Raw genomic sequence first — 17,343 nt, 5'->3', positions numbered from 1 at the left:
GGAACATGAGAGTATTTCAAAACAAGCAACAACCTGTGGATTTAATGACCAAGCAGATAGTCCAAGAGGTGTATTTTATAAGTTATAAGAAACTCAAAATAGCTTGTTGGTTGGCAAGTTTTGATTTCTATCCTACTTAAGTAGTAAGTAGTTTGCCTTGGTAGTTTTAGTATATAGTTGATTTGATCATGAGCCTAACTGAAGTGTTGGAATCACTGTCCAACAGTCAGTCGCCGAATGCTTTGTAATTCAACACCCATTTTGGTAATAAAATTTTTTATTTACCAATAAAAAAAATGACGGCTAGGGTTTATGAAGAGAATTCTCTTCAACTTCTAGAGGATATCTATACTGTGAAAATCCCTTGGTAGTACCGACATCTTCTAACATAGGTTTCTCCATCCTCGACGCTCGAACTAGAGATTTCTAGTAAGGAGTGAATGGATCTTATATATCTCACCAGACATCCACACCCTTTCGAGGTGCCAAAACATCTTGAATATAAACATGGACGAATTAGAATAATCAAACTTTTTTGTATACTCTTACTAATTTTTTTCCTTTAGCTTTCACGTCTCTAATATTGGTAGTTCTTCTAATTCTCCGAGAAAACAGGTAGAGAGTCATGTTGTTGTGTTAGAGGACAAGGATGTAGTCAAAGCAATTGTTGAATATGTGAATAGAACTGGAGTAGAGGCATTGATTCTTGGTGCTGCAACAAGTGGCGGTTTTCTCAGGTATGACTCCGTTATTAACAAGAATTAATTAATAATCTGATAAAATTATGTAACTAACATGTTATGATATATATTAAACTATTATTAATAATGCTCATCTTTCTAAACTCACCATAGGAATATGTAGATATTAGTGCATAAATATGCTACAGCCTTGGCTTGAAATATTTTTTCAAAAGTTTTGTGACTAGAAAGATAAGGGGAAAAGGTGTATGTACATGTGCATACCTTTAGAGCTCTACTAATGTTTCATTTGATGAATTAAATTTGAATAAAATATCTTACTCGTACCGGTACAAATTTATTCACATTTTATGTTCACATCAAATCGATACTAGATGCATTGTGTTCGTATACACACTTTTCTCTCCTAATCATTGTTACATATACTTTTACCTCATTCAATCACTTGCCTATGGTAATTTGATATGATTTGCTGTAAAACATTCGATTTTCACCACTACTCTAGGCAAATGGTCAACTCTGCAGTGAAAGCAAAATGGCTTTTATATAGAAGCAAGTTGTCCCCGTTCAAAAAGAGCACTCTATCTAGTTTGGCCCCGATACAATCATCGATATCGATCTCATCAAAAAGAAACCTTTAGGCTTGTTATATAAGAACTTATTTTGCATCATGATGTCGAATCATCTTTTGATGAAACTCTTCAAATAGTCTAATTTCAGTAGCCTTCTGCATTGCAGATTTAAAGCCAAAGACATTCCAGGAGGCGTATTAAAAGGCGTTCCTGATTTTTGTACTATACATATCATCTCAAAATACGGAAAGATTGCATCTACACGATCTGCTTCTCGCCCCCCTCCTTTTGTCCATCCACCACCTTACCATTTCGCCGATTTGCTAATTCAAGAGGTGAGGATCTATTCTATTATAATATATACGAGGCGGGCCTAAGATTTAAAAGTCACGGTAATGAAAGTTCCGAAGCATGTCTTAAATTTAACATGTACTGTGGGCAAGAAATCAAGATGTGGAGGAAATTAAGAGAGAACTTCAACAAATAAGAGCTCAATTCGTCGAATTAGAACAACACACGAGGGTGATTAAAGTTATGTTGTCCAAACTCCTCGAGACTATTGGGAGGAACCACGACCCCTATTCTACAACACTATCATCTCCACCACCCCCTCCCCCTCCTCCTCCCCATCCCGTGGTTGTTTGATACTTCTGTTTACTTATTTTTAGAGGCTAGTATATACGCAATCCTATCCTTATCTTGCAAAGGTAGAGAGGTTGTATTTTGCTTCTGAACGTGAAATAATCAATACTACATAGTTTAGTTAGTTTTCTTCGGCTTGAATCTTTAACTTTTCTGCAACTACTCCAATTCATATTTCTTTCACACAATAATGTCTTAAATGTTACAATTTTATATGTACATAATTCTTTATTAAGTAGCACATTGTTTTATCCAACACAGAGAAAATAATATAGGTAAAATCATAACTACATATTAGAACTCCATAGACATTACTTTGCATGAATTATTAGGTAGAAGAGAAAATTAATTAATCTAAACAGCTTCAATGGTAGCAGTAGCCATAGGCCCTTTCAATCAAGAGGTCCTTCTGGAAGGTAAAATTGACAAAATGACACGTTTTCGCTCCCCCTGTAATTGAAAATATAGCCTCTGTTTTAGAGTTTCAAATTCTACAATTGAAACTACTGCAGGACAATAGTTATTTTTTTTTTTATAAAAATAAGGCTAAAAAGTGGCCCGTGAGCGAACATAAGCACATCTAGCCAGAGGCGGACCTATGTGTTATAGTGAGCGGTCACCGGATTCCGTAAGTTTCGACAGAAATGTTATATATGTATATGTATACACCTTGAAAATGATTAATTTAAAGTACTTAGCATCCTGAACACTAAAAACCTTTAATCGTTGTTAACGGAGACAATTTGTTAGCCTTTAAGCAAGGTGTATATATTAGAAGCTAGCTCGAACCCGTAACCTATAGGTCATACGGAGACAATTTAATCGTTGCTTCAATATTCCCTTCAATATGAAACCTTGTTAGCTAGCTCTATTTAATTTTTCTGATCCTTGTGAGCAAATTAACAAAATGATGACCAAAGGTTTAATTCTAAGTAGCAATAGTCTTCCTTTGCTTCTAATAATCAGAAGCAGAGCGATGATTTTAATTTTTTGAGTTTTAGATTTTAGAAGGATGACGATTTAGGGGTCGTTTGATTGGAAACAAATTATCAGAGGATGCACTATTATGAGATTGTTATTTCATCCTCCCGTAGGGATAAAAATAACACTAGTTATACTGTGATTTTATCTCAACCAAACGTGAGATAAAATTATCTCACCTTTAATTTCGTGATTAATTATCTCTTATCCCTCGTGTCAAACAAGCACTAAAAATATTAATAATTGGGTTCTAATTTAATATATGTACTTATTTAATGAACTAGTCCTTGGGCACGCGCGTTGCGCGTCTATCCCATATAATTAGTACAAAATTGAAAAAATTGTATCATTTTTTACATGGATGGTAAAACGTTTTGAATCATGATTGCATTTATAAGAAAAGAATTGCATTAGAAATAATAACAATCTGAATATGTAAGCAAAGAAAAATAAAAGGAGAAGATAAAAGATATGAACCGTAAATGTTAGCTTAAAAAAATTATTATACGCATGGGAAGTTAAAGAGCTTATCTTTGTAAAGTGAAGAATTTAGATATATATACCTTAATAAATTCTTTGATGATTCCAAGTCAAATTTAATGTTACAAAACTAACTTTGTTATTAATATTGAAAGTATATAACTTTTAAGGGCAGAAAAGTCTAATAATATGTAGGGTCAGTTTTGTCTTTCACATTTAACTTTTATTCTCCATACTTATAATATAGTATGATATCTAATACAATTATATTTTTTAAGTAAAAGCTACTGGAGCGCTTTACTCTAATAGACCTTACGCAGCGCAATGTGGGTACCAAATAAGACAAGGAACAAAAAAAAACAGTAAAAACTAGCTCAATAAATTCTTAGCTCATAAAATGGGCTCCATTCAATCTCTAATACACTTGCATCTTTTCCTATTGGTAATTGGCATCTTGCAAATGAGAATTTTTGCGTTCATTCTTATAAAATGGATTATGTATGTGCTAATTAAATCTAAACAATTAAGGACCCACTAACAAATTGGTTTGATTTGGTATACAGATGATATAATTAAGATAGCCACTAAGTACTTGTTAACATAATCGAATACAGGATTATAAGTTAGTTCCGAAATTCGGTTACACCCATAGCCCTTTTGTGACAAAGGGTGCAAACATTAAATAGTAATCTAAACATACTTTAATATATATATATATATATATCATAAATGGGTTGTTTGTCCCGGTGAAAGGGACACTCTCGTTTTAATCGCTATGACGCATATGTTGAATAAAAAGGGTCAGAAATGTCCTTAACGTATTAGAAATGGCTCAAAAATATTCTCCTTCCACCTATAGGTTCAAATTTGCCCTTAATGTTATTTTTAGGCTTAAAAATGCCCCTCTCTTAATAGAAAGATGACATGGCATTGATGGGCATTGTAAAAGGAAAAATTTGAACACATAGGTGGAAGGAGAGCATTTTTGAGCCATTTCTAATACGTTAAGGGCATTTCTGACCCTTTTCCGTTTTAATTAAACATGTAGCATTTATTTAGTCTGGAAAAAAGTGAACTTTTTTATTAAAAACTGAAAAAAAATGAAAATATTTTTTTTCCAGTTTTTACAAAAAAAATGCTTTAAAAAAAGCTGAAAAATATTTTCTAAAACAATATTTTTGTAAAAACTGGAAAAAAAAACTGAAAAGCAATTTTCTAAAGCAATGTTTTTGTAAAAGCTGAAAAAAAATATTTCCTCTTCTTCTTCCTTCCTTGTTTGTCCATATGCTTTATGAGTTTATTTTTTATATATATTTTAGTTCTTCTAATGAGTTAGTATATCAAAACTGAAATATTTTCGTTTTTTTCAGTTTTTAGTAAAAAAAAAAATTATTAGTCTCGAAAAATATAGCATTTATTTAGTTAAACATGTTACATTTATTTAGGAATAGATTGGCTTTCTGAGTTTTGAAAAAATGATATTTTAATTAAACATGTAGCATTTATTTAGTCGGAAAAAAAGTGAATTTGTTTTTACTAAAAACTGGAAAAAAACGAAAATATTTCAATTTTGATGTACTAACTCATTAGAAGACCTAAAATATATATATAAAAAATGAACTCAGAAAAATGAACTCAGAAAGCATATGAACAAACAGGGAAGGAAGAAGAAGAGGAAATATTTTTTTTTAGCTTTTACAAAAACATTGCTTTAGAAAATTGCTTTTCAGTTTTTTTTCAGTTTTTATAAAAATATTATTTTAGAAAATATTTTTCAGCTTTTTTAAAAGCAGTTTTTCTTGTAAAAACTGGAAAAAAAATATTTTCATTTTTTTCAGTTTTTAGTAAAAAATATTTCAGTTTTTTCCAGTTTTTAAAAAAAAATGCTTTTGAAAATTGAAAAGAAAAAGGATCAGAAATGCCCTTAACGTATCAGAAATGGCTCAAAAATGCCCTCATTCCACCTATGTATTCAAATTTGCCCTTAATGTTAAAATGTCCATCAATGCCATGCCATCTTTCCGTTAAGAGAGGGAAATTTTTAAGCCTAAAAATAACATTAAGGGCAAATTTGAACCCATATGTAGAAGGAGAGCATTTATGAGCCATTTATAATACGTTAAGGGCATTTCTAACCCTTTTTTCCGATTATTTTATGTGTTCATTATCTTTCTGGAGCATTTGGTTTTTCCAGAGATCGCCGTGAGTTCTTTGCCATTATATATTTATAAATAATTTAGTAGCAATGATATATATGAGGACAAATTTGATATAGCCATTGAGTTGTTGTAAACATAGAATGCAAATAAATTTCACGCTATGGGCATTTAATTATTATTATTATTATTATTATTATTATTATTATTATTATTATCATCGTTATGTTGTTGATTTTATTATTATTATCAATATTAATATTATTAATATTATTATTATAAATTTCTTGGAATAACAATTGAACACGCCTGTTTTTTACCGCACAAGTAAAAAGGGGAAAGGAAAGAAAACAAAAGAATGCCCAAAAATCCTCTAATCCAAGAAAAATTTCATTAATTTTTCAAAGCCCTGAAATTTCCCTTCGTCGTCTTTCCTCGTCAATCTATCACTCGATTTCAACAAGATCAAGGTATGGTCTACAATTGCTTTCAATTGAGTGTTCAACTCATGTGGATAAGTCCCTTGAATTTTCACGTGTGTGAAGATTTGTGGGCTTTTTGGGTTCTTGGGTGGGTTCATAGTCAGGATAGTGACATGTTGATTTCTCAATTGTATCTTTGGTTTATTTATTTTTATTTTTTTTTAAATTTTTTGGCTATTGATTGATATGATTTGATCATTTACTGCTTGAATTCTGTGAGCTGGAGCTAGGTTTTCAACTGTATTGTAAACCCAAGTTATTGTTTAAGCAAATATTTCATTACAAAAGAAAATGTTCCAAAGGGGGAAACCCATATACAATAAGAACAGAGCCCCCCAAACCCAATATTTGTATGGCCTCAAAACTCCACACCTATGCCTTTAGACAACCGTCTATTCCTTTTATATATTTCAAAATTGTCTAATTATGATCTTACCATTTTCACAGTAGCAACTTGTAGATGGAGATAGGTTTTCTTATTGTAACAGGATAGATAGATGGCACCTCAAGGGTCAATCAAGTTTAGATAAACCTTAAGGCATAACATCTAGTTTCAAGTTTTTGAATGCCCATTATGAGCTAGCTAACAATTTTTCTCATATGAAATGATGCTAACAGTTTGCTTTTTGACCTTCGGATTAGTCCATTATTGGATATCTCACAGTGTTCTTTAACTTATGACCTAAGTTACTTGGAGTCTGGTACCAGTGTTTTTGAGAGTGAGAAGCGCAAAAAAGCGACAGGGGCTCGCCGCAAAACGAAGCGACGCTTCATTGAAGTGAAGCGCAATTCTTAAAAAACATAAGGTAAACCTTGCAAAGACACAATATAAATAATCAAAAAGTTCAATTTAAAAACTTTAAAGTAGGTACCACATAATTAACTTTATAAACTGAAATACACATAAAAATTAATAAATAAAGGCTAAAATACTAATCAAATAAACTGAAAATATAATATATATATATATATATATATATATATATATATATATATATATATATATATATTAATTAACTTTATAAACTGAAATACACATACAAATTAATAAATAAAGGCTAAAATACTAAATAAGAAGAATAAAAAGGAAAAAAAAATCGCCCCTGCCCTAGCTGTGAGCAGACGCCCGGAAGAATAATTACCTAGAGGACCGGAGGAGGTCTCTGGCGACTTGAACCCTAGCAGCACTCAACAACAATTGATTTTGAGAAGAAGAGAGAAATGGTCTTCACTTTGGTCTTAGGGGTCTGTTTTGTATAATAAAAAAACAGACCCAAACTTTTTCTTAAAAAAACTGACCCCTCTGAATAGAAGCAGCGATTCTGCGCTTCTCGCTTCAAGGTTGCTTCTCGCTTCTTCGACTGAAGCGAGCGCTTCGTGTGGTCGAGTCGCCTCAGGCATGGAAAAGTGAGCAGCCATCGCTTCGCGTCGCTTCTCGCGTAAAGCGATCGCTTCGTCATTTTTAAAAACACTGATCTAAACATAGAGTTACAAAAATATGCCTAAATTGTGGTGGACTATTTGGAAGGAAATGAATGCAAAATTTTGAGAGCAAGTTTGAATTTGTAACTATTATTAAGTACAGATGCATCTCCGTACACTTTTTTTGGTTTAACACGGCTATTGCAAATGATATAGAGACCATGATAGACTTCTTGAGTTCGTTGCGCATTCTGCCGTGCTTTGACCGGTAAATATCTTTAAAGCACCTTCTGGTTGCTGACGTTTTAATACAAATATCTTTAACAATTAAAAAGATCATATGCCTAAATTATGGTCACCCTAGCTTTTGTTTAGTTTCAAAATTATTGTATCTGTCTCGAATTTCTTTATCGATTTTTGTCAAAGTACCCAAAATCGATTGACCAGATCGGGTACGGACCCCACTCACACCCACACGCATGTCGTGTCAAAGTACCCAAAATTTTGTTTAGTTTTCAAAATTATTGTATCTGTCTCGAATTTCTTTATCGATTTTTGTCAAAGTACCCAAAATCGATTTACCAGATCGGGTATGGACCCCACACTCACACCCACACGCATGTCGTGTCAACACCGTTATGTCACTGAAAGTGAAGAGTCCAAGCAACTTAGCTTATGACTTTTTTGCAAGACTATCCCATTTGCACATTCTTTTAGGTTTACTGGTTATGGTGAATTGTTGTGTCTTGGATTTATAATATGGGAGAAGTCATTGAAAATTGATAACAACGACAGTTTGTGTTGAAAAATTTGTACGAGGAAAAGAGAGAAGTGGAATAAAATGCAAAGCAATGAATACATCGGCGACCCTTTTAACTTGTCTAAATATTCCATTTAGACACGTGAAATAAGGCTACAACCTATTAGACATGATGTTAGTTGAAAATGTGCCTATTGAACCCTTCATAAATAACTTGTCAAACCTTTAAAAGAGCGTGCAACTCACACGCGAATGATGTGTCAAAATCACGATGAGACCATGCCACATGGCTTTTTTCTTAAGTCTAAATAATTTTAAAAAGAATTTTGAGAAAAGGATCTATATATTTTTAGAAAATCTTTTCTCTCCCTTCATTTCCTTTTTTCTTACTTGCATGGTATACCCACCCTCCAATTTGCTGTGAGCTTAAAGGAAGAAATCAGAGATTGTTGCTGATAGCTTTTTCAACTTCTACCCCTACTTTGTTCATACTAGTAGTAGTATAAGTTTTCGGTAAAAGAAGAACATCAGGAACACATTTGTCCGGCGACCATCATCACTGCCTATTTGTTTTTCCTCTAAACCTTCTTGCTCTCCTGCTTTTCAAACACTCTCAAATATGTTCATATACATATAGGTACACAGTTATACACAAGAGTATAATGAAATTGAAAGCAAATATTCCAGGAAAGAAATAGAAAAATCATACTGAAGCTCAACTTCACCAATCCCTTAAAAGAGAAATCATCAAAGACAAGATTCTACTTGCATTCCACTTAGTTGACTGCACTTTCAGTTCACATCCGAACCCCAGAATACAAACTCCACACCCACCAATTCAATAAGCAATGCACCCTCAAGAAAAATGTCAGCAGTGTGTGTCTAATAGACACCGTTTGGACATAGATTAAGTGTTCAATAGTTTAGGCCCTAAGATAAGGTGTCTAAATGAAATTCTTTGACAAGTTTAAGGGGCCACCTATGCATTTGGCCAAGCGCAAATAGTGGATGGATGATTAAGACTACCTTTATCTTAGTTAAATAAGTTATTTTACATGTTGTCTTTGCTGTGTTATTGCGGAGAAGTTAATTGTTTCATTTGCAGCATGATTTTGTTTTGTTTGCTGCATGCTTGGTATCTTTACTGTCTTCAAAACTCATGGACGATTTTACATGATGTATATTGTTTAACTTTTGATGTTTGGATTTTAGCTTATTTTGACATTCATGTTATATGGCTATTGGTGTCGACAGTTTTTAGCTTTCATGTTTAAATTCCAACTGATCTACTCTGGTTATTGGTCTTGCTATAGGTTACTCAATTTCCAATTTCCTGATTTGCGTTATCTTGTACCGAGCTTCCACAATGGTAAGTCAGAGCTTTTACTTGTGTTATGTTTTGCGTGATACACATTATGCCCCTCCCTGGACCCTGTTACCATTGGATTTTCCTTATAAATTGTACCCTGTATCGTTGTTTCGTTTGCCAACAAAGTCGAATATATGTACTCAGAAATGGATGTCAATAGCTGTTATATCCAGTAACTGTTTTTTGTTAGATTAGGATTTCTCATTTATACTCTTCATCTGTATGAACTTGAAAGCCTAGCGGATTTCAATGAGATTTAATTATCAATTATCTGATGAACTTGATAGCCTTATGATCCTTGTTGCATCTCTGGATGTTTACACATGCAAAACGTGCTTGCAAGAGAGAGGAATGCAAAAACTGTAGATGTACCTTATAAACCAACTTTAAATGCATATCAACATATGTTTAATCGAAATTCAGCCTGGAGAGAAAGGATTACTGGTTTGTCTAATTCTCCTTTCTTCATTTTTTAGGGTGTTTGGTAGAGGTGTTGTTAGAAATCCATAGCAGCAGTTGGAATGAGTTGAGAGACATGCTACTCAAGCTAAAAGATGTGCTTATTACTAGGTTATCAGCATACTTGCAGTACTATGAATAATTTTTTTTGTTTCCCACCGGGTGGCCGGTACCCGCACCGAGGACCAATTAATCCAGATTTGCGCCGCGTAAGGCCCATTAAATAGTGGAAGCGCTCCTTACTAGGATTTTTTCCCATTCTCAGGGTTCGAACATGAGACATCTGGTGGTGTAGTGCGGGGAATTTCATGGCACTAGATAAATGCATAATTGAGATGGGAATGGACTTGGTATTGTTATGGAATGGATTTAGTAGTGATTTTCCCTTCCATTTCTTGCATTATTCGCCAGTGAATAACTTTTCAGGTGATCATAGTAGTCAGTAGTCACTCTAGGTTTTTGTGTCGTAGACAAGGAGATTAGGTCAGCGAAAAAAGAATTAAGATTCACTCTTGGGTCTATTTTCCAGGTTCAAGTTCTACCCTTGTACAATTGTTCGTCTAAGAGTTTATTCTTTCCCACTAAGAGAGGCTCTCGCTTTACTTAGCAATTGTATCCGAATTTAAAGGCGGAAGAAAATTGACAATATGGCCAATTTCCCCTCAAGCCAACATAAAATAAGACAACAAAACAGAACAAATCAGAAGAATTATGCTATTCTTTTTCAGTATGCTCTGATGAACCTTGTGGTTACGGGCTTTTACGGCATATTTAGATATACGTGAAAGCAAAGAAGACTTATTGTGAATATTTCACTAAAATCATGTTCTTGTTACAGGCTGCAAAAATCCTTGCTAATTTGATTGTCATGGGTTCTACAATATTGGCAAGGTCCTTTGTTCAAGCATATCGTCAGGCACTGGCTAGTAAGTATCTTTCATACACTTTTTCCTGTCATTTTGCAATGAATTGATACGCGACTAATCTGAAGAGTGGTGTAAACAAACATTTCAGTGGTACATCAATATTCGTGCTTTTTCCATGAGAGGTTGATGCAAGTCCTGAGGAAAACAATGTGATGATAGTTAAACATACCAGTTAATCAGCAATTAGCACTTCGCGTACCTTAATGTTTCATTCCAAGAACTTGTAAATCAGTGTTAAGAGATGGGGCAGCGCGACTTTCACACTGATTCTTCTCATCTCTCATCTGGATCTCTGACTCGTGCACTCAAATTCATCGTGGATAGATTATGTTACTTCTGCGCAAATCATACTATCTTACACTTCCTTTTTGCTAATGATGGCAGAAGCCTCTAAAAACGGGGTTGCTCAAGAAGCAGTGCAGAATATCAAAAGAGCTAGTAAAACCATGACCGAAACAGAAGCAAGGCAGATTCTCGGTGTCACTGAGAATTCATCATGGGAAGAAATCGTGCAGGTTAATGATCTTTCGTATTTGATGCTGCTGTTTGCATATGCGTGATCTCAACTTTGCTTGCTCTGTCTGCAGAGATATGAAAACTTGTTTGAGCGAAATGCTAAAAACGGGAGCTTTTACCTTCAGTCAAAGGTTCATAGAGCCAAAGAGTGTTTGGAAGCAATTCACCAACCTAAAGAACCAGAGGAAAAATAAACAACTTTGTTGAGTGTATAGCTTTTCTGCATAGTTGGTTTACTTATAGTCAGTTCCTAGGGTTTTGTTGGGAACAAACTGAAAATTCTTTCTGATGGAGGAAGCAATATTTCCTATTGTAACTTGAATTTCCTATTCAAGTTTCATGAGCTACTCTATGGTGTTAGACAAACATTGTAAAATAGCCTTAGCATATATTAGTAAAGGGCTTCTTTTTTTTAAAAACAAAAATAAGCGTTGTGTTTAGGTCAGCTTGCGCGCACCTGGACTAATCCCGTGGGGTACTTGCTATCTCCCACCAACACAGAAATAATCTAGTATTTTTTGCCTCCGCTAAAATCTGGTAACAAAAGTTTATTAACCACTTATCTTACTAATGTAAAAGTAAATGTAATTTCCTTCCTGTAACGACCCGACCGGTCGTGTTGAGCATTTGCACTTCGCTCGATAGTTTGAGGGCATGAGTAGCTCTGTATGATGTATTATGACTTGTGTGAATCGTCGGTTTTGGTTTTCAGGTTATTCAGAATTGATTTGGAAGAACGGTTCTCAACTAGGAAGCTTTAAGTTGGAAGAGTTGACCAAGTTTGACTTTTTTGAATTTGACCTCGGAATGGAGTTTTGATGATTCCAATAGCTTTGTATGGTGATTTTGGACTTAGGAGCGTATTCAGAAAATTATTTGGAAGTCCGTAGTTAAATTAGGCTTGAAATTGTTAAAATTGAAATTTAAGTTTGGAAGTTTGACCGGGGAGTTAACTTTTTGATATCGGGGTCAGAATCCAGTTCTGAAAATTTTCATAGGTCCGTTATGTCATTTATGACTTGTGTGCAAAATTTGAGGTCAATCGGACCTGATTTGATAGGTTTCGGCATCGAATGTAGAAGTTGAAATTTCTTAGTTTCGTTAAGCTTGAATTGGGGTATGATTCGTGGTTTTAGCGTTGTTTGATGTGATTTGAGATTTCGACTAAGTTCGTATCGTGTTTTAAAACTTGTTGGTATGATTGAATGGGGTCTCGAGGGGCTCGGGTGTATTTTGGATCACTGGTTGAGAAAGTAGTTAAGTTAAAGATTTGGAGTTTGACCATGGTCAATACCGGGTCAAGATAATCTCTTTTCGGTGTTTTGAGTGCGCGAGCAGGTTTATAGCGTATTTTATGATTGAAATGCATATATGGTTTGTGTCCGAGAGGCTCCGAATGAGTTTTGGGTGCTAAAACAAAAATTCTTTTGTTTCTGATTTTCTGGTGTAAAATAATTACGAAAATGTCATTTTTTTTATCCCTTAAATTTTCACACTTCATTTAAATCTTCAAAATATCATATCTCCCTCATGTTCGGGCCAAATTGGGTGATTCAAAAGCCTAACTTGACTGCAATTTTACAAGGAATCCATTGGAGGCATCAAAAGAGAGTTTCGGGATTTTTTGGCACACGAAACGAGGCAGAACAACTGGGCAAAAAAAAATTAATATCGAGGATTTGTTCATTTTCCATTTTTGACGAATTGGAGCTCGGGAAGAGGCGATTTTCGGGAGGTTTTTAAGAAAAACATCGGGGTAAGTGTTCTTAACTAAATATTGATCAAATTACCCGAATTCATGGTTGTTTTTAACATTTAATTGGCGAATTAAGTTGGAAAATTTAGAAAACCCTCTTAGTTTAATTTGAGGATTTGAGAGTCGAGTTGATGTCAGAATTGGTAAAACTGGTATGGTTGGACTCATGGTTGAATGGGCATTCATATTTTGTAACTTTTGTCGGGTTTTGAGACGTGCGCCCCACGGGCGATTTTTGATTGTAATTTCGGATTTTTGGGAAAATTAGTATTTTGATATGGAATTAGTTCCTATAATTTGTGTTGACTGAATCGAATTAATTGTGACTAGATTCGAGCCGTTCGGAAGTTGATACACGCATAATGGAATTTCTAGAGCGTTGTTTAGCTTGCTCGACATTGGATTCGACTTGTTCGAGGTAAGTAACATCTCTAATCTTGGAGTTGAGGGTATGAACCCTGATTATACGTGTTATGTGAATTGTTTGGAAGTGACGCACATACTAGGTGACGGGCATGTGGGCGTGCACCATAGAAATTGAGACTCAGTTGATTCCGTAGATCTGTTTAGTCAATTAATTTGTATTCTTCCATATATTTTTATGTGTTAGAGAAACTGAGTTGTGACTCATGTTAGAAATCATGCTTAAGCAAAGGTTGGTATTATTGGGACCCGATGAGGTCATTTCTATTGTCGAATTATATGTTTAAACTGTAATTTCATATTTATTCATTGCATATCATATCCCAGTCTCTGCTGTTATTTATTGATACATCATATCATCATTTTGGGCTAGTTTCATGACATTGTGAGCTCGAGAGACTAGAGAGATTGATAACTGAGTGAGGTCGAGGGCTTGATTATGAGGATATTTATTGATCGGGTTGCACGCCGAAGCAGACCAGATTGGCTTATTATAGCACGTGAGTTGTCCGCGCGGATTTAGATATTGATAATATAGCACGTTAGTTGTCCATGCGGATTCAGATATTGATACTATAGCACGTGAATTGTCCGTGCAGCACGTGAGTTGTTCGTGCGGATCCAGATGTTGATACTATAGCACGTGAGTTGTCCGTGCAGATTATAGCGCTTGGGCTAAATGAACCCCTCCGGAGTATGTGCACACTCCTAGTGAGCGCAGGTACCTATCGAGTGCGATTGCCTAGTGCCGAGCGATTGGGAGGATTGAGTGACTGTGAGAACGGAGTGACCGGGAGGAGTGAGTGAATTGATACTCTGAGAGTATGCACCTTGCGTGCAGATATTGGATGTAGATGTTGTTGTGATCGACGAGAGCTGGATTTGAAGATGTAGCAGATGTTGCTGTGATCGACGGGAGCTGGATTTGAAGATGTATTGTGTTCCGATCTTAGCTGTCTCTTGTTCATGGAAGCCTTAGATTTATAAAAATCTATTTATGTACATTTCGAACAGATGATGTATTTATTTCATACCAGCTTGTAAATTCTAATCTTAGATGCTCATGATTTGTACTACCAGTCATTGGGGAGTGTAGTAGAGTCAGTTAAATATTAATTGAATCGCATTATTGTTATTTGACTTACCTAGCGGGTGAGGTTAGGTGCCATCACGGCTAATTAGATTTTGGGTCGTGACACTTCCTTTATTGATGTTATTTATATGAGGAGCGGATAGATATGGAAGGAGTAATTTTCCTCTTGTTAGAGCAAAGTATAAACTTCAATAAATATATTGTGTATATTATTACTTACTAGATCTGATATTTGCTCTAGTTTTTTGCATATAATTTTATAGGTCGTTTGGTCTATGGTCTAGTTACGCAAGAATTATAATACGGCGAATGATATGTAGGAATTATTATGTAGTGAGTAATATTGCATGGTGTTTACCCGAAAAACGGATAGAGTTGAATTTATATGTAGTTCTAAGGATACGTGATATAAATTGATACAAATTGAGAAAGATATGTAAATGAATATCGAAATTAGTTATAAAAGAAATGGATGCAAATCGAATAAACTAGTTAGCCTAATCCTTCAAGTTTTATCACTTCTAAATTGAGTGAAGAACGATTGGTAGAAGAAACAATATGACTTAATATAGAATCCAAAAAAGGATAGTATTTGCTCTCTTTTCTGTATATCTCAAAATGAATGTGTGTTTTACAAATGATAACAACTCTTAATATAGTGGGGGAATCCCATTTTGGATATAACTAAAAATACATAGTGTAGATCCCATGATAGATTAATTAATAAGTTTTTACTTGATTCAAGTCGTGATTCCACCGAGATTCTCCCCCCAATTGCAGCTATAACGGCTTTTTTGTTTCTTGGTTCGATCTCGATCTTGGCCGATCTCAATCTTGATCGGTTTCTGGGTCTGGAGCTCGACCTTGACCGATCTCGATATTGATCGGTCTTTGGAGCTCGAGCTCGATCTTGACCGATCTCGGTATTGATCGGTCTATGGGTTTCGAGCTCGATATTGATCGGTCTCTGGGGCTCGAGCTCGACAACCTAACTTCGCATCATGGCTCGATATTACAATGATGAACCTTCGGCCATCATGTTCCAATCTTAATTAATAATAAGAACGGCAGACTCGGTTTTGACCGTATAAAGATAGTTCCCTCGTTTCTCGAAAAGAAGATGACGAGAAACGATATGAATTTCCGAACTTCGACTTGGTGGATGATGATATTAGCGACGAGCCCGATTATGACGTATGTTACAAATGTCCCATCGGTCCAGTTATCAAGGCATTAAATGTCTGTTAGTCGTTGGTCGGCCACTACCGGGACTGAACCGTCATCACCAGGCTATAAATATTCAAACTCTCATCCCCATCCAAACTTTTCACTCAAAAGCTTCTTCTCTATTCTTGCGTCTTCTTCAGAAAATCCCTCTGCTTCATACATTTTACATCGCATACAACACTAATTCTCTTTTCCTTTATTCATCAATGGCGAAAACCTCCAAAACGGTGCCGCAAAAAAAGGTCGTTTCTTCATCATGACCTATCGGCGGCGAGGATGCGGCGGAGCCTCGCCCCGAGGAGTTCGTTCCAGTAAGGTGCTCAACTGTCATCGATTTTAAGGTTGAAAAACCTTCTTCGGTACCAGGACGATGTGAGCCGATCTCGAGCTACCAGTGTTCAATCACCGAGAAAATTCTCGACAAAGTAAAACAGGAATGTAACTGGGCGACAAACACGTGGTAGTCCCATCACCTGAGGAATTAATTACTACCCACGTGGAAGGGATCTTAAGCGTTTATACTTATTCATTTACGTTGGGCCCATTAGATCCTGTCATCGTCGCCTTTTGCAAAAGGTATGATGTGACCCTTGGCCAGATCCACCCTTCTTTTTGGAGAATATTGATTCTCCTCCGATTCTTCTCAAGCAAAATCGTGGGGTATTTTTTCACCCTCGATCACCTTATGCGCCTTTATAGTCCCCGACTCTATCAGAAGGGTTAATCAAGCTTGCTCGCCGAGCCACCAAAGCGTTGTTCTCGAGTATAGACGAAACTCATGATTGAGGTTGGATGAGCCGATTTGTTCGAGTCAAAACCTCGGACCTGATCCCTACCGATGACATGATGTTTCCTGAGAAATGCAATATCAACTGTGAGTACTTATTTCCCTTCAAGCGTTTTAATTTATGTCTGTCTTTCATTTTCTTGATCCATTTTTTCTTTCCTGTTACAGCTGGGGCTCGGATGCCGGAACCGATTTCGGACCTTAAACAATGGGTTGAAGGTCTGGTGCTGCAGAGACTGTACTCCGAGCGTGCTTGGGTGGAACTATCAAAGGGGCGATGGGAGGCCCGTAGTCATGGTAAGTTTCTTTCTTAGTTTGTTTGGTGTTCGATCTTCTTCACTTGCTTATCCCCCTTTTTCCTTTGTAGGACTTGGGAAGGATGTTGCCATGAGGCCCCCATTTGGTGATGAAGAGGTCCCTTACCTGGAGCAGGTTAAAGAGAAGAAGAGAAAATATGCACCGAGTTCCCCGGTCTCGAAAAAGAAAAAACCGGCAAAGAGAACTCGCAATCCCAAGGGGGGCTCCGGTATCATGCCTTTGGACTCGATCCGTTGATTAAGGGACGAGCCCGAAAAAGGAGAAGAGGAATTA

At 35.7% G+C, this 17,343-nt stretch overlaps 1 protein-coding gene across 2 annotated transcripts; it reads left to right on the top strand.

The window, feature by feature from the left end:
* The first annotated feature begins 5,845 nt into the window (after positions 1-5,845).
* LOC107779405 (mitochondrial import inner membrane translocase subunit PAM16 like 2-like) lies at positions 5,846-11,806 on the top strand. 2 transcript variants are annotated; one of them, XM_016599841.2, is made up of 5 exons: positions 5,846-6,002; positions 9,510-9,565; positions 10,863-10,950; positions 11,335-11,465; positions 11,538-11,806. In XM_016599841.2, exons 2-5 carry the CDS (start codon positions 9,563-9,565, stop codon positions 11,658-11,660), a joined length of 345 nt encoding a protein of 114 aa, XP_016455327.1. In that variant the 5' UTR covers positions 5,846-6,002; positions 9,510-9,562; the 3' UTR covers positions 11,661-11,806. The 2 variants fall into 2 exon arrangements, with proteins under 2 accessions (XP_016455327.1, XP_075086727.1); XM_075230626.1 differs by lacking the exons at positions 5,846-6,002; positions 9,510-9,565 and adding an exon at positions 10,043-10,135.
* The last annotated feature ends 5,537 nt before the right edge of the window (positions 11,807-17,343 follow it).

This window comes from Nicotiana tabacum, chromosome 15 (assembly GCF_000715075.1).
Source record: "Nicotiana tabacum cultivar K326 chromosome 15, ASM71507v2, whole genome shotgun sequence".
Taxonomy (NCBI): Eukaryota; Viridiplantae; Streptophyta; class Magnoliopsida; order Solanales; family Solanaceae; genus Nicotiana; species Nicotiana tabacum.
Note: the sequence above shows the minus strand (reverse complement) of the source record. Positions and strands in the feature narration are given on the sequence as shown.